The sequence below is a fragment of the Pelodiscus sinensis genome, chromosome 1 (assembly GCF_049634645.1).
Source record: "Pelodiscus sinensis isolate JC-2024 chromosome 1, ASM4963464v1, whole genome shotgun sequence".
In the NCBI taxonomy this organism is placed as follows: Eukaryota; Metazoa; Chordata; order Testudines; family Trionychidae; genus Pelodiscus; species Pelodiscus sinensis.
The window spans coordinates 216,074,056-216,096,317 of record NC_134711.1 but is presented as its reverse complement, the minus strand read 5'-3'; the positions used below and the strand labels follow the sequence as shown (position 1 = coordinate 216,096,317).

General features: G+C 47.4%; 1 protein-coding gene across 6 annotated transcripts in view; it reads left to right on the top strand.

The window, feature by feature from the left end:
- The first annotated feature begins 206 nt into the window (after positions 1-206).
- WWC3 (WWC family member 3) overlaps positions 207-22,262 on the top strand; it is a 216,659-nt gene continuing 194,603 nt past the window's right edge. For 3 of the 6 annotated variants that reach the window (XR_012898891.1, XM_075915044.1, XM_075915056.1), the window contains exon 1: positions 207-689. Coding sequence is in view for 5 of the 6 variants with exons in the window: in XM_075915044.1 (XP_075771159.1) it covers positions 499-689 (191 nt within the window). In the remaining variant the exon portion in view is untranslated. The remainder of the gene's footprint in view (positions 690-22,262) is intronic. The other 3 variants (XM_075915061.1, XM_075915067.1, XM_075915035.1) reach the window with 2 other exon arrangements.

Genomic DNA, 22,262 nt, shown 5'->3' with positions numbered 1-22,262 from the left:
CCGGCCCCGAAGTGAGGCGCAAGCCCCAGCGCCGCGCTTTCCGCGCCACTTAGGCGCTCGCTTCGGCCCACTCCCTGCGGCGGCGGCGCGGGCCCGGCCCTGGCCGGAGGGGCGTGTCTGGCCGGCGGGGCTGGAGGCGGGGAGGGAAGCGCCGCGCCCCGCCCCAGCGTGGGAATAGCCGGGAGGGGCCGGGCCTGGCGCAGGCAGGCAGGGAAGATGGCCGGGGCAGGCGCCGGGCTGGAGCGGGGGGAGCCGGCGGGGCTGTGAGCGGGGCGGGCGCTGGGAGACGCGGGCGCTCGGGGTTAGCGGCGGGGCTGGTCCCGGCTCGGAGCGGGGGAGGATGAGCCCGGCGCGGCGCTGCCGGAGCCGCCCGAGTCCCGCGCCCCGCGGGGCCGCTTGGTAGCGCTGGAGGCGGCGACGGCGGCGGGCGGCCGGGGGCCGGCCGGGGAGCGGGCGGCGGCCGGGGCCGGGCGGCGGCGGGCGGGCAGCGGCGGGGCCATGCCGTGGCTGAGCGGCGGGCGGCGGCGGCGGCAGCAGCAGGCGGGGGCGCAGGCAGCCGGGCAGCGGGGCCGGGAGAGCTCGGAGCTGCCGCTGCCCGCGGGCTGGGAGGAGGCGAGAGACTTCGACGGGCGCGTTTTCTACATCGACCACAACACCCGGCAGACCTCGTGGATCGACCCCCGCGACAGGTAAGGGGCCGGCGGGCACCCGCGGCCGGGGGGTGGGGAGTCTGGCTGGAGCCACTCGGGCGTGGAGCCTGGCGAGCCCCGCTTACATCTGCCTGAAACCCGCCTGTTCCCAGCGCATCTCGCGGGTCCCCGTCCCCTCCTTGTGCTCCCTCCTTGGCCGGGCAGCCAGGCTGCCTCAGCGGCGCGGATTCGGTTGTGGTGGACACAAGCGGGCCCGGCCCGCTCGCCCCCAGCCCTCCGGGAGGTGTGTGCGCGCTGGCCGGGGCCGGCACCCCTTGGCCGGGCTGTGCGGGAGCCAGCTTCGTCCCGGGCGAGTGTAGAGAGACGTTCCGCGCGGCGAAACTGGGCAGCACTGCGGGCTGAAGCCACCTGAGAGAGCCGCCGGGCTGCGGTGCTCGAGGCTATTGATCTGGGGACTGGTGGGGGCTTGCTCCTTCCGTGGTGTACGTCTGCAAGCCAAGAACATCCCAAAAGGACACTTACCGCAACGTATTTAAAGGCTTTAGTGCCCTTTCTGTAAGTCAAACGGGTTGCCCTAGTAATATTAAACGCAGCTCCCACTGGGAAGTCAAAGAAACTCTTCTTGCTCTAGTCTCATCTCAAACGTCCGCAAACTATTTCTTGGGTTTCAAAATAAGCCTTTCTAAGTGTTCATAGTGGGGTGAAATAGCCCTTGACTTTGAGATGTGACAGTGCAGACATTATTTGGTGCGTTGTGGTGTAGTTACAGAGTTGTAATTTTTTGACTAGTGTGCTGCTGGTCCCTAACACGTTTCTTCTCAAGTTTTGACTTACTATTTTCCTTTCAGAAGAACAGAAAAATATATAGGCCTCTTCTGTTTTAAATATTCTTAGGTGGGCCTTGTATGGAACCTTTGGTTCTCTGCTCTAAAAATCCCAAGCAAATCCTATTCTCCCCTATGAATCGTCACTATTTTAGATGTAGCTGTATTTTTAAAAAAAATGGAGCATAAAGTTTCTTAAAGCGGATAGACTGACTTGCATAGATTCTCCCCCCCCCATACAGTACTCAGTCCCTGTAAACACTTGCACATGCTGAGCTTTACTTGCATGAATAATCACATTGACTTCTGAAGTGGGTGTGTTTGCAGGATCAGGTCCCTAGTCATTTCTGTTTAGTATTAACGTCTCTTTTTTACTTCCAATTTGTAAATATTATTTGAGTGGTAATAGCTTATTTTAGGAGACAGACAAAGCAGCACTGTCTGTGGATAGAGCCTATGCATAGTTTTGTGAGGGGAGTATAAGTAGAAGCCCAGAGTGTGTGTTTTCATTTTTCAAATGCCAGTGTACCGAATGCACTATACCATTGTAGCATGTCCATTCTGATTTATTAGCTGGTTTGAACAAATTGGAAACACAGCTGCTTGAGGCTTTATGAAATAACGTAAGGTAATCTATCAGAAGATAACATTTAGGGAGAAATCTGGTAAATTAGTATTTTTTGCCTAAACACTTTGAAGAATATGTGGGCTACTACAGATTACTTTGGACTACAGTGTTACAAAATGACTTCACATCTTTTGGGCTTTGTGGTATGTAATAAGATTAAGGAACTCTGGTTAATGAGCGAGAAAACATCATCACATTTTAAAAATAGATTTTAAATATATTTTTATAAACTTGCATCAATGATATGAAGAATTTGTTACAGTTTAAAGATTATGGTAGTATATAACATTTATAGATTATGTGGTCTGGTAAATACAAACTCACTTTGAAGAGTTGCTCTAAAAATTTCCATGCAGAGTTATACTGAACACAAGTGTTAGTATTTTAGGTGTGGGTAAAATAAGAAGCAGTTTGCTGAATACTTTTCTATATTAAACAATTTTTTATAGTAAACGAAAGTTGGAAAAGGAGAGTTTGAACTTCAGCCAGAGCTACCTTGCCAGAAATATGCATGGAATGTTAAGCAGGCCACAGAAACATTTAAATGGAGTCTGGTTTAAAGACTGTAATAATAATAATTTGTGCAATTCCTCTTTTCTTGCACAATGGCACATTGCTGCTTTGGTAGATAGATATGCTGTTTATACAATTAACTATTTTAATTTTGGAAACACAATTTTGGCTGTTTGGCTGTGTATGTGTATCCAATTGACATAATATACTTTTCTATGTTGGATTGTATACTCTAATGCTGCTGTTGATTTATTTTGAATATGCTGTGGTATTAGAGTTGTCTCAGTCCAGGATATTAGACACACAAGATTGGGGAAATAATGTTGTTTAATGGACCAACTTCAGTTTTGAATATTCTACTTTGGAGTTGTCTGAAAGCCAGTATGTTTGTCTCAGTGGTCTCTCTCTCTCCCCCCTTCCTTCCCTCACTTTCCCCTGAAATGTAATGGAAGTCTTTCAATATGGTTCTTTGGAATATATGGAACAAATAGATAAGAGTGTGGAGGAAAGAATTAAAAAAGTGTTATGCTAACTCCATCGAATTAATGACTGAATTTACTTCAGTATGCTCAAAATTATCCTATACCTTGATTATCTAAAACAATTAGGAATGTTTCGGTGTATAATGTTATTCAAACACTAATTTGAATTAGTGCTTAATCTTCCTTTGGCTCACCAAGAATGCAGAAATACGTGATAATTTGAGTGGAGATTGACAGGTTTAACTTGAAGCAGACAGAAAAGTTGATTCATATTATGCCAGTGCCATCAACTTCTGTAGAATTTAAGCCTTCATTCTAGTCCTGTGGTTGTAAAGATAACCTTTCAAATGCAAACTCAGGATAAACTGCTGCTATGCTATGTTATCTTACAGACAGACATCTTTGGAATATGCTGCTGATTAGATGTTCCTTTGGAAATTCTGTAAAGTGAAAACTGACCAGTCTTGTCAATTTTCATTGCTGCTACTCAGTCTAGTGGGTGGCAACAGAACAAGTGAGGTCCCATCTATACTTACCCACAGATCAATGCTCCACAGATCAGTCTGGCATTCCATTTAGCGTGTCTAGTAAGGACATGCAAAATCAAAAGCTGAGGACACCCTCTTTGGTGCCAGTTCTCCTCCTCCTTATGAGGAGTAAAGGAAGATGGTGTGAGCATTTCTTCTGTCGACTTCTGCTATGGGGATGGTGCCAAAGAGAACATAAGTGGGTCCGACCAACGGTCCATCGAGCCCGGTATCCTGTCTGCTGACAGTGGCCAATGCCAGATGCCCCCAAGGGAGGGAACACAACAGGTAATTCTCACGTGATCCTTCCTCTGTCACCCACCTCCAGAGAAACAGAGGCTAGGGACACCATTCCTACCCATCCTGGCTTATAGCCATTGATGGACCTAACCTCCATGAATCTATCTAGCTCAGTGGTCCCCAACCTTTTGGGGCTGCTGGGCGCCCGGGGCCGCACCTGCGCCACGTGCCCAGGAATGGCACTGTGCATGCGCCGCACACCCGGGGCAGGTGCTGCGCATGCGCTGAGCACCCAGGGTGGGGGCCACGCATGCACACGTGCCCAGGGCTTGGGGCGCAAGAATGGCTTGGGCCAGCCCTGGTCACTCGGCGGGCATACATAAATGCCCCAGTGGGCACCATGGCGCCCGCTGGGGCACTGCGTTGGGGGCCATTGATCTAGCTCTTTTTCGAACACTGTTAAAGTCCTAGCCAAATCAAGGTATAAAGTGAAAATCAAGATACGTCAACTCCAGCTATGCAATTAACTTAACTGGAGTTGTGTATCTTGATTCAAACTTGTCCCCTCGTGTAGACCTGCCTCAGACTCAGGTCACCTCAACTTTGTCAATGCTTGGGAAAGCTTGAAGAAGCTAGGAGGCATATGTACTCTAGCTATTTATTTATTTATTTATGGGGGGGCTTAACACCAAGTTGAGCATTGGATACGGCAGCACTAGACCACTTCTCCCTCCCTCCATTCTTCCCTCCCTCCCTCCATGGTATCAAACAGAAAACTGGGGTGAGGAGTCAAGTAGTAGAAACTACTTAGGAATGGGGGTAGGGAATAGCCAGAAGGTTTTGAGGGGTTGGGGAGGAAGGACTCACTCCACATATTTTTACTGTCTAGCAGCCAGGCGGTAGTAAGGAATGTTTGGAAATTGGCCCACAGGTAGGTTTGTCGGTTATGATTGGATGTACTCCTGGAGACTTTATCACATGACCTACCTTGTGACACATCCCTCCCACCAGATCAAACTATAATTTTCTCTTCCAGAAGTGACAAGGAGTCCTGTAGCACCTTATAGACTAAAAGATTTATTGGAGCATGAGCTTTTGTGGGAAAAGACCCACTTAGTGGATATTTCCACTACATGCATCTGACAAAGTGGGCCTTTTCCCACGAAAGCTCATTCGCCAATAAATCTGTTAGTCTATAAGGTGCTACAGGACTCCTTGTCGCTTTTGCAGATCCAGACTTATGGCTTACCCCTCTGATACTCTTCCAGGAGAGACTTTCAAAGTCTTTCTGCACCAGCAATGTCAGGCAGTCCTCATACCGACTGCCCAGCCACAGGCCCCTCAAGTTGTCAGCCTCTACTAACTAGAGAATGATAGGAAAGATGGAGCCCCTCCCCCTCAAGCACACATAAGGGACTCTATTAGGCATTCCAGTATGCTCCCCCATTCCCAGCAATTTGGGGCATGGCTGCTCTTTTGGGCATTGCCTCCAGACAGTGCATGTGGGATATCTCTCTGTCTTGGAGTACAAAATTTAATCTCCTAACAGCTGTATAGTTAACAAATTAATCCCTAAGTGAGGGTGGGCAGGAGAGAGAGGTTGATGAGATAAGCTAGGAAAATAGTATGTATGCAGAGGTTGTGTGTGTGAGGGAGTGGTATGTGTGGGTTTTTTTTTTTTTTTAAGGTAAGGGGGAAATGTAAGGAAGGGAAGGAGAAGAAGACTGAAAAGAGAGACCCCACTCAGGAAAAAACACATTAAGATCTAGTACAGGAAAGAAAGTAAAGTAAAGCTGGGAAGGAAAAGAAGAAATAATATTGGAGATGAAGTATGAAAGGTCAGCGTCACATGGGGTTCTGCTCACAGCTGGGTGGTGCCTTGTGGTGATTTTGGGGACTGTGTTGGGTCAGTTTAGCAATCCCTTCCTGGTCCTTCTCCATATAGCTCTTCTCTTGTTCACCAAGTCATAATACAGCTACCTTGTAACGCCTCACTCCCACCATTTCAAACTATAATTTCCTTTTCTAGGAGAGACATTGAGTCCTTCTGCACCTGCAACATCAGGCAGTCCTCATACTGATTGCCATGACTATATCACTCCTGCAGTTTTCATATCCACTTAACGAAACCACTCTGTGGTGGTTGATAGGGGAATCCAAGCCTTTCCTCTACTCTGGGTTCATGTTTGGTGCCCTATAGCAAACAGTTGGTCTGGGACTCTACCAATCTTACCACTCTCTTCCTTGGACTACCACCCACCATGCTGCTTTTTTATCAGCCCCAGTCAGACCTTTTAGACCCACTAAGTAAACCATTCTTCATGGGTTCCTATTGCCCATTCCTGTTCCCTTACCACAGGGAAAGAGGCTGCAGGCTTCTTCCCTGTTGCCTACCCCCTTGTTGCCACAGCCAGCCTCTTAGCTTTATAGAAGCCCAGCTGGTTACCTCATAGGTGAGCTTTCTTGTAATTAGGTCCTCCACAGAGCCTGAATCTTACCTGTTTTCTGCTTAATTGGTTGATGGGGCCCATCTGGCTTAATGCACATCTCTTACCCGTGGTGTGGAGGACACACCTTATCACAGGCAGCCAAACAGTCTGAGTGTTTTTTTTTTTGTGATAGGTCACTACCTTGATTGACAGTCATTGGGTTGATTTTATATTGACTTCTTAGCACCTTGCAAAACAAATGTGATATGTATTAAATGGATTCTCAACTGCTCAGTCTCAAAATTCACCTGTTAACAGATAATCTTCAACTAGTCTGTACTTCCCATCTGTTTCTCGGTCTCCATCTGCATCTATTGTACTTTTACTCTGTAGCATAGACATGGGCTGTGTTGACCTAATGTAGATGCAGCATATCCTGACAGATGTTCATCTGCCAGCATAGAAACACTACCTCTCTGAATGATATTAGCAAGGTGACAGAAGCATTGGTGCTAGTAGTTTTGTCAGCATAAGTGTCTTCAAGAACTGTGATTTTGTGTGTGTGCGTACCATATTTCTAGCCAGCATAGCTATTCTGGCATACTTTAGTAGTGTACACCAGGCCATAGATTGTAAACTCCTGATTAGGGATGCGAAAGTGTAACTGTGTACATGGTTACAAGCAGGCACACAATATGTGCAGGGAGCCATCTTAAAAGCTGGCTCCCTGCATGCACTAGTTCCCAAAGAGCCGCCTTTTCCCCTGTGCTGCTGCCTCTGATACACTGGGGGTGGGGGGGCAGGGCAGAAAGCTTAAAAGTCAGCTCCCCATGCCCACTGGTGCCTGGGGAGCCAACTGCCACCCTGCATGTAACAGTGTAACCGCTGAATTTTTCAGCAGTTACACACTTAATTACACATTTTAATACCCCTAGTCCCGATCAGTGGCTGAGGTGCTATGGTACAATACAAAAGGTTTTTTTTCTGAGCATGTCAGATTTGGCAAGGGGGTTTAATTTGGATTGGGGAGGTGCTTTTTGCTGTCGCCATGAAAACTGCTGACATTTTAAAAAGACTGAAACATTTGCAGTCTACACAAGCTCAGTAGAGATTTTGATTTTAGTAGGTAAATTCTCTGCTCATTTCCTCTGTACAGGCAGTCCCCGACTTACGCGGATCCGACTTATGTCAGATCCGCACTTACGAACGGGGCTTTCTCGCCCCGGAGCTCACAGGCAGCGATCCGCCACCTCGACCTCCGGGGCGAGAAAAGCTGCTCATGGTGCCCCTGGTCTGCTGGAGACCGTCTCCAGCAGACCAGGGGCACCGTGAGCGAAGCCGCAGCGGCGGCGGGTTCCGGCACTTCTGAGGCTTTGCTCTGGCAAAGTGGCCGCTGCCACTGTGGCTTTGCTCCCCGTGTCCCTGGTCTGCTGGGGGGGGGGCGCAGATAGTGTGCCCCCCCCCCAGCAGACCAGGCTTTTGTTGCTGGACCCTGGGGCAGAGCAGCTGGGGCGCTGCCGGTTAGTCCCGCAGCGCCGCTCTGGGCACTACTGGACCAACCCAGCAGCACCCGAGTTGCTCTGCCCCAGGCGTCCTGATTCAGCCGCTGCTGGTCAGTTTCAGCAGCGGCTGAATCAGGACGCCTGGGGCAGAGCAGCTGGGGTGCTGCTGGGTTGGTCCAGTAGCGCCGAGAAGCGGTGCTACTGGAGCAACCCAGCAGCACCCCAGCTGCTCTGCCCCAGGCGTCCCCAAGTCAGCCGCTGCTGAAACTGACCAGTGCTGACTACAGGAAGCCCGAGGCAGAGTTGCTCTGCCCCAGGCTTCCTGGAATCAGCGCTGATCAGTTTCAGCAGCAGCTGACTTGGGGACGCTTGGGGTTCTTAAGTTGAATCTGTATGTAAGTCAGAACTGGCGGTCAGTTTCAGCAGCGGCTGAATCTGTATGCCAGTTCCGACTTACATACAGATTCAACTTAAGAACAAACCTACAGTCCCTATCTTGTACGTAACCTGGGGACTGCCTGTACTGAGTATGCAGCAAGTTGGAGCTGAGCAGGACATGCTTTTCAGTTGCAGATACGGGCTTCTGTAGGCTCTGTTGGGTATGGCCTCTGAAAGTTAAACTGAGAGCTAGAGGTTTACCTTTCTTTGCTCTTAACTTTCTCTTCCACGCTGCCTGAACTGGTGCCAGCAGGGGATCACTATTGGATTTGAATGCAAAGGGGCAAAAAACAGACTTTGTGGGGAAATAGCCTGGAGAAAATGGGAGGTAAAGCATAAAACTTGAGAATAGAGGCTGGGGAAAGGGAGACTGGGAGTTGGGTTGGGAGAGGCAGAAGTCAGACTGAGTCAGCTGTATCGTTGAAGGAGACAGACTGGGCCCCAGTGTGGTGCGGGGAGAGAAAATGTCTGTTGAAGAGTTAGAGTGAAATGGGGAGGGAGAAAATGGGACTGGCTGGATGTGGAACTGGGGTGGGGAAAAAGGGGATGCTGAGATTGGATGAGGAACCTGCCACTGGTGATAGAGAACATGAATAGGGGAGCAGTGACTGGAGATCAGTGTGTGTGGATGAGGGGAGAGATTGGTTAATGAGTGGAGAGGTAGGGCCTGATTGGGCTGGGAGAATAGGAGTGTCAGAGTGAGCCTGGGATGAGCAGTTTGAAGGGGTGAGACTAGGTCTTGGTGATATTCAGATGAAAAGCCTGAGGTGTAGAGACCAGGACACGTTGGAAGCGAAGGAGCAGAAAAGAAGGGTCAGGCTTGAGTGGATGGGCAGCACCCAGACACATTCCTCTCCAGGCTCTGGGCCTTGGAAGCAGAACACAGCCCCCTGGGGTTCCTCCCCCCTCGTCAGCAAGAGCACTGGAACAACTTGTATAGTGGAAGCAAAATGCAGGACTATGTAGCACTTTAAAGACTAACAAGATGGTTTATTAGATGATGAGCTTTCGTGGGCCAGACCCACTTCCTCAGATCAAATAGTGGAAGAAAATAGTCACAACCATATATACCAAAGGATACAATTAAAAAAAATGAACACATATGAAAAGGACAAATCACATTTCAGAACAGGAGGGGGATGCGGGGGGGGGGGGGGAGGAAGGAAGGTAAGTGTCTGTGAATTGGCGATATTAGAGGTGGGGAGAGTGGGATGTTTGTGAGTTAATGGTATTAGAGGTGATAATTGGGAAAGCTATCTTGATAATGTGTAAGATAGTTCAAGTGTTTGTTCAATCCTCTTTGGAGAGTGTCGAATTTTAACATGAATGACAGTTCAGAGGATTCCCTTTCAAGTGCAGATGTAAAAGGTCTTGTATAGTGGGGCTGCTGAGAGCCATTGAATTGACTGCATATAATAGAAACCACTTCAAGCCAGGGAGAGCGGCAGCACTCCCAGCACTAAGGATGTTAACAAGCCGTTAATTTACTAGTCGAGTAATTGATGGGCTTTCCATCAACTACTCAATTAGTCCATAGGCATGTCGGCATTCCTCCTTTGAAATGTACAAGAGCCCCCAGCCTCAGCCTTTCTAAGCAGCAGCACGGCACAGCTGATCCCGGGATCAGCTGTGCCCTGCTGCTGCTTTGAAGTACTCGCTCCCCCCCCCCTTCCCGCTTTGCTGCCTCTATCTGATAGAGGCGGGGGAATTGACTAGTCAACTGATTATCCAATAAGTATTTGCTTATCAGATAGTCGACTAGTCATTAGCATCCTTACCCAGCACTCCTAGTTCCAGCATCTGTGCTCCCCAGGTGACAGCTGATCCCACCACTGGGTGTAGGCGGGGCAAGATGGAAGGGCTAGAAAGTGAAGGATGTGAAGCACCAGCGAGTGCAGATGCTCTCTGGAGATGGTTTGGAGCAGTGATCCCCAACCTTTAGGGGCTGCTGGGCGCCCGGGGGCGGGGCCACTCATGCACTGGGCACCCGGGGGTGGGGTCGCGCATACGCTGCGTGCCCAGTGCCAGTGCTACCCATGTGCTGCACTCCCAGGGCCGGCACCGCTCCTGCGCTGTGTGCCCAGGGGTGGGGATGCCCATACGCCTCACTCCCGGGGTCGGCACAGTCCATGGGTGCCACCCCTGAGCCGCATACCCGGGGCTGGCGCCGCCCCTGTGCCACATACCCAGGAGCCAGCAGCGCCCATGTGCTGCATGCCTGGGGCTGGCGCCACTCCTGTGCCATGTGCCATGGGGCGGGGATGCTCATACACCATGCACCCGGGGCCGGCACAACCCATGTAGCGCGGGGCCGCCCATGTGCTGCACGCCTAGAGGCCGGCTCCGCCCATACTCCGTGTGTTCGGGGCCGGCACAGCCCTTAAGCCGTGCAGCCGGGGGTGGGGCTGGCCCCGATCACTCGGCGGGCACACAGAAGTGGCCCGGCAGGCGCCATGGCAGGGGCCACTGGTTTGGAGGTTGGACAGCATGCAGTGAATGAGCCTGGGGATTGTAGGAAAAGAGAGCAGATTCTGATGGCTCAAGCAGTTGAATGCTGCTCTGGAGAGTTGGATTCTAGTTTACCTCTGCCGCAAGGTTCTGTCACTTAAACCAGGCTTTTCACATCGTATTGGTAATCGATTGTTCTTCATTTTCTGGCTGCCTGACTTCAGACCCTGGGTTTAGATTTGCTGTTCTGAGTAGTCAAAGCTGCCACTGAAATCAGTGGGAATTGTTCTTCAAACAGTGCTACATGATGTAAGTGCTCTTAAAAAGTCAGAACAGGGAGACTGATTGGCTTTAAAAGACTATAAAAACTGACTGACTTTAAGTGAGTAGGGTCTATTCAACCAAAGCAGGCCCTCATTTTGCTCCATGTACAAACACATGGAAAATGATAGTTTCTGCTCTGAATGTCACACACAACGCTTTTCAGGATTGGGGTTATAAGTTGTACATGTTGAACATTATGCGCTATGAAATTTAGGGATGTAAAATCTCATTTAATTTAACTATTTAAAACTGATGTTTAACTGGTTACCTGATTACAGGGGGCTGGGTGGAGGCAGCCCAATCAGTCTGAAGCGGCTCCTCCCTCTCCCCCACTGTGGCTGGGCTGGAGTAACCCCTGCCGGTGATGGAGCAGCCCCTGCCTACGACATGTCCGACATGTCCGGGCACGTCGCAGACAGGAACTGCTCTGGCCAGGCTGAAGCACCCGGTTTGCCGCAGGCCCCTGCTCCAGCCTCCATGGTTAACTGGAAGTAGTTAAACTTTCACATCCCTTCTGTGAACAGTCCTCTTGAAGCAAAAGGTAAGATAGGACTTAAGTGCAGGTTTGAGATCTAGAAAATATTTTAATGTTTAATGTTAGGTAGGAACTTAACTATCAGGCCATAGCTAAATATTGCTTGCAGTTACACATATGCTGTTCCCATTGACTTACATAGGATTTGTATCCATGAGACAGGGGAACATGGAAGTTGGTGGCAAGACAGCTATTAGACTTCTGTTCATCTTATATCATTAGGGATTTCTTTTACGCTTTTATTTGCATAGTTGCAAATTTAAGGAAGGAAAGCAACTTTTGTTACCCAATAAGAGAGATTGTTCTGTGTGCGAACAAGTAACTTTTTCTCGCTCAGAGTTACTTGTGAATATCAATCTGATCAATTCTCATAGGAAAAAAATAAAGAAGACTGCCTATAGAAAAATCATAACTTGTTACGGTACAGAAAAAGCCAAATGTTCAATAACTAGTTTGAATTATTGAGAACCTTTTCATCTTCCTCGAGATTTATTTTCTGGTCTGTTGCTCTAATTTACTGTGAATAAGACCAGGCTCTAATTTGTTTGCCTTTTGAATATTCCTTAATCAAATTCCAAATTCTTTTCAGACTTAATTCATCATTTCATTTTTGTTGTAGTGTGAGTTCCTAACTAAAAAGGGTGTGTTCTTAGTTCCACAGAGATTGATAAAAATATTAAACAGCTTTAGAACAAGAACCAATATAGAAGAAAACAACATACAGTAGACTTCCGATAATCTGGAACCTATGGGACCTACATGGTGCCGGATTATCAGATATGCCGGACTATCAGGAAGTACTATAAGATGGATATATATATATATACACTCACACACACACACACACTGTATACAGTATGTACTGTATATAAGTATTCTTAACCCTTTTTATTGTACATACTGTATACAGTATACTGTAATGTTTTAGTTTTTTAAGCCTTTTTTACCCTTTTTGCTAAATTCAGCTGCTGCCGCTGTTACCTTGTGACTCATATTTTTTGCTGAAGCTCACTCACTAGGCTCTTGACATTTTGATGCCGGACTATCAGGAGTGCCGGACTATTGGAGTTTTACTGTAATTGTGGTTAGTTTGCAAACAGGTGGAATGGTATATTATGATAGTTGGTCACTATCCAGAGCAGTCTGAATCAGTCGGTAAATTTGATGCTGTCAAAAAATAATACAGTGCAAAGTAGAGGTATGAAGAATGCAGGCTATACCTAAAGGCTGACTCACTGTACAGTATTTTGGGAAGTGTTGATTCTGAAACAGTCTTGAGAGCAGGGATTCTCAAATTTCATTGCACGACAACTCCTTTCTGTCTTAAAAATCTCTGTGATCCCAAGAGCCGGGGGTGGGAGGTGGGGCGGCAGAGGGAGGGAGGGGGCAGAGCCAGAGCCCCACTGCCTGGTGGGGGGGGTAAGGAAGCTGAAGCCTGAGACCTGGGTCCCAAGAAGCCTGATAGGGTTAAAATGGGGAAATGCCCGACTTTGGGGTCCTAATCCATAGTTTGAGAACTGCTGTTTTAGGAGGGTGTAGAAGATAACAAAATTGAACAAGATAGCCCTAGAACATATTTAACACATACATTGGGTATATAAATGGGGATTTTAGAACAGAGAGGTAATATTGTCTTCATAAGAGTATTAGAGAAAACACTGATAAAATATTGTGCAGTTCCTTTGAAAGGATGTTGAAAGTTGGAGATGGTTCAAAAAGAGATTAAAAGAATGATTTGAAATTTGGAAAAATATACCTTTTAATGAAAGACATAAAAGAATTCAATGGATTAGTTATTGAAGGGAAACTTAAGAGCTGACTGATTTAAATGACCTACATACAGAGAAGTTACTTGAGGGATCTTTGAATTACCAATGTCATAACAAGAAATTATGGAAGCTGAAGCTAGTTAAAATAGCTAAAAGTGGAAATAAGATACACATTTAATTAACAGTTGGAATAATTAATTAAGTAGCAAGCCTTGAAGTTTCTTAAAGACTGGATGTCTTTCTATAAAATATTATGGATGTTAAATTGCAGTTAATTGACTACTCGACTAGTTGACAGGCACTTCCGCATTCCTCCTTTGAAATGTACAAGAGCCCCTGCTGACTCTGGGATGCACGTGGGTGCCTGCTTGAAATGTTCAAGAGTCCCCAGCAGCGGCTCTTGTGCATTTCAAGCAGGCACTCACGTGCATCCCGGAGTCAGCAGGAGCTCCTCAGCGAACCCCAGTTCTGTATGGTGTTTCAGCGGAACCCGGAATCAGCTGGGGACTCCCCAGCTGACCCTGAGCTCCGTGGATGCCCCTTTGAAATGCGGAGGTGGCATTTCAAAGGGGCAGCCACCACGCAGCTGATCCCAGGCTCAGCTGTGCTGCGCTGTCCTTTTGAAACACCAAGGTGCATAATTAAAATCTAATTCATGGTTAATAATTTGCACTTGATCTTTTTGACCCTCACTGCATTGTGGTGTAGATACTTGGAAAGAAGTGAGATGGTCAGGGTATTATTTTTGCCAAAAATAGATGCCTGTTCTGGGGGGAAATAGTTATCTGTGTTAATTCCATATCTACATGTTTTCTAATTAATGACTTTGATATCCTATAATTTATCCAGCCTTGTTGAATACTGAGCCTGTACTTCCTGTGAATTCTGAATAGTACAGGCCTAAAATATGTTTAGTATTGTAGAGTCATAGAAGGCAGAAATGGAAGCTGGTGTCCAGATGATGCAAATAATTTCTCGCCAAAAATCGAAGGATTATTCTTTACAACACACATTATGGGTTTGTGTATTAAAAAGAACATTAGATTTTTGAGTGTGACTACAAAGTTTTGAATTACTCAGGGTAGCCAATTTTTTACAGGGTATTAGAAGGAAAAAAAAATCCTAGTGCTGTGAAACCTTAACGAAGTAAGATGATAGACTGCTGAATGTTTGTCAGAGCTCTCAGAAATGACATTTTGTTTGGTGTGGACTATAAACCCATGCAGTTTTGAACTTTCATGTGATCTGCTGCTCAAATATTATTTCCCAGGAGAAGTGATAGTAGAGTTCAGAGCTTTGCTGTACAGGCAGTCCCCGACTTACGCGGATCCGACTTATGTCGGATCCGCAGTTACGAACGGGGCTGCCCCAGAGTACACGGACTGCGGGATCTCACGGTCCTGCCGCCCGTGTACTCTGGGGCTTTGCTCTGCGTCTCCCTGGTCTGCAGACCAGGAAGACGCAGAGCAAAGCCGCGGGAGGGCTCGGGCAGCGAGGCACCCCAGGCGCGCCTGGACTGCTCCGCCGCCGGCTTCCCCGTGGCTTTGCAAAGCCGCGGGGGGGGGGGGGCGGGGGCTCGGGCAGCGAGGCACCCCAGGCGCGCCTGGACTGCCCCGCCGCCGGCTTCCCCGGGCTTTGCAAAGCCGCGGGGGGGGGGGGGGGGGGGGGGCTCGGGCAGCGAGGCACCCCAGGCGCGCCTGGGCTGCTCTGCTGCCGGCGTCCTCAGAGGCGCTCCCCGTCTCCCTGGTCTGCTGGTCTCCAGTAGACCAGGGAGACGGGGAGCAAAGCCGCGGAGGACCCAGGCGGTGGGACCGCGGTGCATCTCGGTCCGCCGCCCGAGTCTTCCTGGTCTGCTGGGGTGGGGGGGGGGCGCAGCTAGCCCCCCTGCCCCCCCAGCAGACTAGGCTTTTCTCCGGGCGCCTGTGGCAGAGCAGCTGGGGTGCTGCCGGTTGGTCCCGCAGCGCCGCTCTGGGCGCTACTGGTGCAACCCAGCAGCACCCCAGCTGCTCTGGTCCTGATTCAGCCGCTGCTGGTCAGTTTCAGCAGCGGCTGAATCAGGACACCTGGGGCAGAGCAGATGGGGTGCTGCTGGGTTGCTCCAGTAGTGCCGAGGAGCGGCGCTACTGGAGCAACCCAGCAGCACCCCAGCTACTCTGCCCCAGGCATCCCCAAGTCAGCTTCTGCTGAAACTGACCAGCGCTGACTACAGGAAGCCTGAGGCAGAGTTGCTCTGCCCCAGGCTTCCTGGAATCAGCTGCTGATCAGTTTCAGCAGCAGCTGACTTGGGGACGCTTGGGGTTCTTAAGTTGATTCTGTATGTAAGTCAGAACTGGCGGTCAGTTTCGGCAGCGGCTGAATCTGGACGCCAGTTCCGACTTGCATACAGATTCAACTTAAGAACAAACCTACAGTCCCTATCTTGTACGTAACCCGGGGACTGCCTGTATTATGGCAATAATATAGGTGTATATAGGAATGTACGAAAAATGCTTAATCTTGGAACTCCTCACTCTCTGTGGGGAGCACTCCTGAATTGGAATTCAGGCAGCTTGCAAGATCTAGCCCTGAGCAACTGAGATTTGAATCAAAGGGATTTTTGGAAAATATTTGTTCTTGACAATTTGAGACATATCACTGGCTTGTGCTGATGAATGAAAAGTACAGTCTATTCTTGGATTCCAGATGCTGTTACAAATTTGAGCTGCAAGGGGTAGGGACTTTCTTCTCTGTTGCATGTAAAGTACAGTATGCTCCAGAAGCACTTAGAAATACCGTTACACTTACCTTCATGCTTCCAGCGTCCATCCCAGACACATTTCTCAGTCAATTGCATACAGCCAAGCCCTACGATACAACCGGATTTGGTCCGACCCCACAGACAGAGACAGTCACCTGCAAGATCTTTACAGAGTGTTCCTAAAACTGAAATACCCACCTGGGGAGGTGAAAAAACAGATTGACAGAGCCAAAAAAATACCCAGACATGAACTACTTCAAGACAGACCCAAAAGAGAAAATAACAGAACTCCTCTTGTTGTTACCTACAGTCCGCAACTCAGACCCCTCCAACGCATTATACACAATCTACAACCCATCTTGGAAAATGATCCCTCACGCTCACAGGCCTTAGGAGAAAAACCTATTCTTGCTTACAGACAACCCCCTAACCTGAAACGTATTCTTTCTGATAACCATGCCACACAACCACATCATAAATTTCCTCGAACCCAGCCCTGCAACCAAAAAAGATGCCAACTCTGCCCACTTATCTACACTGACGAATTCATGACTGGAGCAAACAACATAAGCAACAAAATCAAAGAGTCATTTGACTGCACATCCAGTAATTTGATCTATGCCAGCAGTGCCCCACTGCTGTATATATTGGACAAACTGGACGGTCTCTGCGAGAGAGAATCAATGGACACAAATTGTATATACGTAAGGGGAATATACAGAAGCCTACTGGTGAGCATTTCAGCTTGCCTAACCACAGTCTGATAGATCTGCAAGTAGCTGTTTTGTCACAAAGCAGTTCTACAAGCCAAATACACAGAGAAGCCCTGGAATCCCAGTTCATCCACAAATTCAATTCACATGCTAATAGACTCAATCCCTGATATGGGCTGGTGGGGACTCTACTTACTTAATAATCATTGAAGGTGCTAACAGCTCCCTGAGTGGTATCCTTCCTGTTTTAGGGTTCTATCTATTGACTTTGATTTTTATCTGCTTAGGTTTAAGTATCCATTCTCTAGATACTTAATGATGCTCTGTCTCCCACTCCTCTCCCTTTTTCTTTCTCTCCTCCCTCCCCTCCCCTCTCCTATTTATTTCGAGTTTTCATATCCCCAACTCATAACTCCGGTCAGCTGAAGAAGTATGTTGTGCCCACGAAAGCTCATGATACCATCTACATGTTTTGTTAGTCTATAAAGTTGTACCAGACCATTTGTTGTTTTTTTCTGTAACAGACTAACTTGCCTACCCCTTGAAGCTCCTATGCATGTTTAGGTGTTGCTGAACAGGACCTTAGGGTATGTCTACACTACAAAGTTAATTCGAACTAATGGACGTTAGTTCGAATTAACTTTGATAGGCGCTACACTAGCGCTCCGCTAGTTCGAACTTAATTCGAACTAACGGAGCGCTTAGTTCAAACTAGGTAAACCTCATTGCATGAGGACTAAGCCTAGTTCGAACTTACTAGTTCGAATTAAGGGCTGTGTAGCCCCTTAATTCGAACTAGTGGGAGGCTAGCCCTCCCCAGCTTTCCCTGGTGGCCACTCTGGCCAACACCAGGGAAACTCTATTGCCCCCCTCCCGGCCCCGGACCCCTTAAAGGGGCACGGGCTGGCTACGGTGCCCGTGCCAGGTGCAAGCCTGCCAGCAGCCAGCCAGCAGACCCTGCACCTGGCAAGGCTCGAGCCACCCACCCGATGCCCCCCAGCCCTCCCCCTCTTCCTGGGACCAGGCTGGCGGCTCCCGGGAGCTTGCCCAGGACTGCAAGAGGCGGGCACCCGCCTGGTCTAGTGCGGACATCATGGACCACGTCCATGACGTCCGCACTAGGCACAGGAAAATGGCCGTCTAGGGCAGGAGAGCTGCCAGCCTGGCCACCCAGGAGCAGGTGTGCATGAAAATCAAGGTGGTCCACTGAGACCCCCGACCCTGAGCCCTGAGCTTAGAATGGCCGTACTGGGTCAGACCAAAGGTCCATCTAGCCCAGTAGCCTGTCTGCCGACAGTGGCCAACACTAGGGGCCCTGGAGGGGATGGACCGAAGACAGTGACCAAGCCATATGTGTCGTGCCATCCCTCCAGCCTTCCACAAACTTTGGGCAGGGACACCACTCCTACCCCCTGGCTAATACCACTTCATGGACCCAACCTCTATCACTTCATCTCACTTCTCTTTAAACTCTGTTCTAGTTCTAGCCTTCACAGCCTCCTGCATCAAGGAGTTCCACTGGTTGACTCTTTGCTTTGTGAAGAAGAACTTTCTGTTACTAGTTTGAAGCCTGCTACCCATTCCTTTCCTTTAGTGTCCTCTAGTCTTTCTATTATGGGAACTAATGAAGAACTTTTCTTTATGCACCCTCTCCACCCCACTCAATCTTTTATAGACCTCTATCCTATCCCCCCTCAGTCTCCTCTTTTCTAAACTGAGAAGTCCCAGTCTCTTTAGCCTCTCTTCATATGGGACCTGTTTCAAACCTCTGATCATTGTAGTTGCCCTCCCCTCTTCCACCTCCTTTCCCCAGTCTCCCCCAGTTTTGTTCAATAAAGAGAGATTCTATTTTTGACCACACGTTTTCTTTATTTTGTACATCAGGAAGGGGGGCTAGGGAAGGGTAAGTGGAAGGAGGTGAGGGAGGAATGGGGTACGAGCCCCCAGTGGGGAGGACTGGGCTGGCTCTGTGGGCTTCTGGGGGTGGAAGCTCTCCTGCAGCCCCCCAATTGCCCCCTCTCCCCAGATGGCAGCCTGCGGCAAGTGCAGCCGGTCTGATGGCCAAGTGCTGTGATGTGCCCAGTGTGGGTACTCCGGGCAATCCAAGCCAGGACTGCTTTGTCAAGCGGGGCACCCCTGAGAACTGTCTGTCCAGGGTGGAGGTCGGGTCCCTTTAAGCACAGCCCTCGGCTAGCCTGAGACAGCAGCTCCACGCTCTAAGTCCTACTCTGATGCCCTGCCGGCACTGCTTCCAGCCATCCTTAACCCCGGTTCAGGGTCCACTTAATGTGGACATGCTAGTTCGAATTAGCAAAACGCTAATTCGAACTAGTTTTTTAGTCTGGATGCGCTAAGTTAGTTCGAATTAGCGCTGTAGTGTAGACATACCCTTAGATATTAGTTTTTATAAAACTGGTGCCTAGAATGCATATAAAACACTTTTGCTTTGCTTTTAGGAGTCTATAATTAGCTGACTTAAGAATGAGTGACTTGATTTTTCAAGTCCTGAGTATAAGAAGTAGATTTAGCTTTGTCGTCTTGAGCAAACTTTAGTATCGATTTAGAATCTTGGTAACAGTTTGTTTGTGTTAGAGGCAAAAATTTGTATTTTAGGGTTTGAAATATAATAGAATACAAACATAAGAACATTGTTTTACTGGCAAGAAAAAAAGTGTAGGAATTTGTCTATAGGAGATAAAACCCCACTAAATTTCCCCTATCCTTCATAAACTATTAAAATGCTTGGTACAAGGGGCTTTCAGTATTGTAGTATGAGTGTGTGAGAGAGCACTTTTATAAAAAATTGTGTAGGTGTCTACCGAAATACATTAAATTGCTTTTTTTGATAGAACTAAATAAAACTACTACTTCTGCCTACAGTTTAAAAATAGAACTTCCTGAATATCATGTCTGCTACAGATGTGACAACTTACATTCTTTTGCAAAGGGAGCAAGCACAGATGCTTAACATTGACTGCAGTATTGGCTAATGAAAATAGAAATGTAAGCTATTTTCTTATCTTTGTCTTCTTTCTAATCAAATATAGATTGTGGTAGCTTCTGTTGTAGTAGAAGCAAGGATAAAAAGAGAAACAAAAATTGCAAAAAGGTTGGATTGAGGTTAGCCCACAGGGAATAATGTTTCTCATGTTTTTACAGCAGGATTATTTTGTTTTTTGTTTGTAATACCGAGGGACCCTGTTTTGCTAGATGTAGTGTAAACATCAAAAATATTCCCTGTGCTTACAGTCTAAATGTGGATAAGATACCACAGGTGTGTAGAAACAAAATGAAGATGCTGAGGCAGGGGAAGAGGTGTCATATGTTTAAGATATTTTTAAGATGTGTTGTCTACACACAGATTTCCGTTAAGTAAAGGTGTGTTTTAAAAGTGGTTTAGAAAAACAGGTATTAAATCCCATGTAAATGCATTTAAAATGGTTTATATTGATCTTAAGATGGTAAAGAAGCTAAGATATTGATAAATCACTTGAAATACAAATCCCTGTGTGGGTACCAGTCTAACTAAACTGCTGTTTAAAAACAAACAAACAAAAAAAAAAGACGACAAGCTTATATTGTATATAATACAGAAGCTTAATTTTTTTTTATGAATAACAATAAGATGTGTAGACCAGGGGGAACAATGAATTACTAAACAGGCCATATGCTTAATCATCATAATTAAACAGGTTGATGTCATGGTGAAGCTGGGTCTTTGGAAGGGGTGTTAAGGACTGGGTATTTCTGTGTGAATCATTTAGGGGCGGCCATTCCAGGCACAGGGGTTAGGATAGAAGGAGGCAGGAAGGGGGATAGAAGAGGGGCAAGTGAGTGATAGAGGCAGACATTAGTTGCAGAGCAAAGGGGATGTGTCATACAGGGAGATAAGTTGTGAAGGGCCTTGATGGTAGGGATCAAAAGTTTGTATTTGATGCAGTGGTGAGAAGCAGTTAAAGTTCATGTGTGGGAGATAGTGTGATCAAAGTGGGAGGCAAAGGTGATTGTTCTGGCAGCAGTGATTTGAATTTGGATGGTCAACATTTTTTAAATTTTTCTGATGTGATTTTTTTGTTGTGGACTCATATGGAGCCAGGTTGGAATACTCGAGGTCTGCAAGCATGAGATCACAGTCATTGAGGCATGAGATGATAGATAAAGTTTCATGCACCAGGTAGAGAAAAGGGTTGCATGTCTGTTGGCTTCATTGCTGATAATAAGAGCATTTCATGCCGAGAAGAGTACTTCTGATTCTGGACGATGGGCTATGGATCGGTGCGGTAAGTTGAACATCAGACTGTTGTCTATGGGTACGTCTAGACTACATGCCTCTGTCGCCAGAGGCATGTAGATTAGGCTACCAGACATAGGAAAATGAAGTGGCGATTTAAATAATCGCCGCTTCATTTAAATTTACATGGCTGCCGTGCTGAGCCGACAAACAGCTGATCAGCTGTTTGTCGGCTCAGCGCAATAGTCTGGACGCGCGGGTGTCGACATCAAAGGTATTTGTCGACCACCCAGGTATGCCTCCTGGGATGAGATGTACCTGGGTGGTCGACAAATACCTTTGATGTCAACACCCGCGCGTCCAGACTATCGCGCTGAGCCGACAAACAGCTGATTAGCTATTTGTCGGCTCAGCGTGGCAGCCCTGTAAATTTAAATGAAGCGGTGATTATTTAAATCGCCGCTTCATTTTCCTATGTCTGGTAGCCTAATCTACATGCCTCTGGCGACAGAGGCATGTAGTCTAGACGTACCCTACATCTGGAGATTTTAGATGGTTTCCTGACCTAATTTTTGATCTCTCGCTCCATCATCACCCCTTTCTAGGTGAGTAATTTTAATCAGTTCGACCCACAAGTTGTGATCATTTTTAATAGACCAGTGAGTGATTTCTGTCATCTGTCCTGTGCTCCCTGTGTAGAGAGGCTAGCTAGCACTGTGTGTATGTTGAACCAGCTGAATAATAGCAGGTGTATTTGTTTGTGTTCTATATGGCTTCGTTTTTGCTGGGTAAACAAACAGTTTGGCCATCCAGTCTGAATCACTGAAAATGAATGACAAGTAGCCATTTCTTTAAAATACTAAAGATGACTTTTCAATTTCTGTTTCTATTGTTGGCAGTGAAAGAGAAAAAAGTTGAGAGATCCAACAACCTTGAACCAGAAACTGAGAATGAAAGACTAGCTTTCAGAGATTTATTTTAAGGTTGAAGTATCCATGGTGGATCTTGTTGGGACTCTTTTGATGAATTACTATACTTAGTTTGACCCTGTTGAGAGAGAAATCAGATTATGCTCCTTTATGGTAAAAAATGTACATTTCATAGATATCAACATTGAAAGAGTATATATTTTCACATATGATGTATTTAAATGGAGTTGGAAAAGCAATCAATGGCTAAAACTAGAGGACTGAAGTGTACATTAAATTTTCTAAAACCAAAACAAAAAACCAAACTAACTCAACTCTACAATGAAAGGGTGGCTTGTCCATG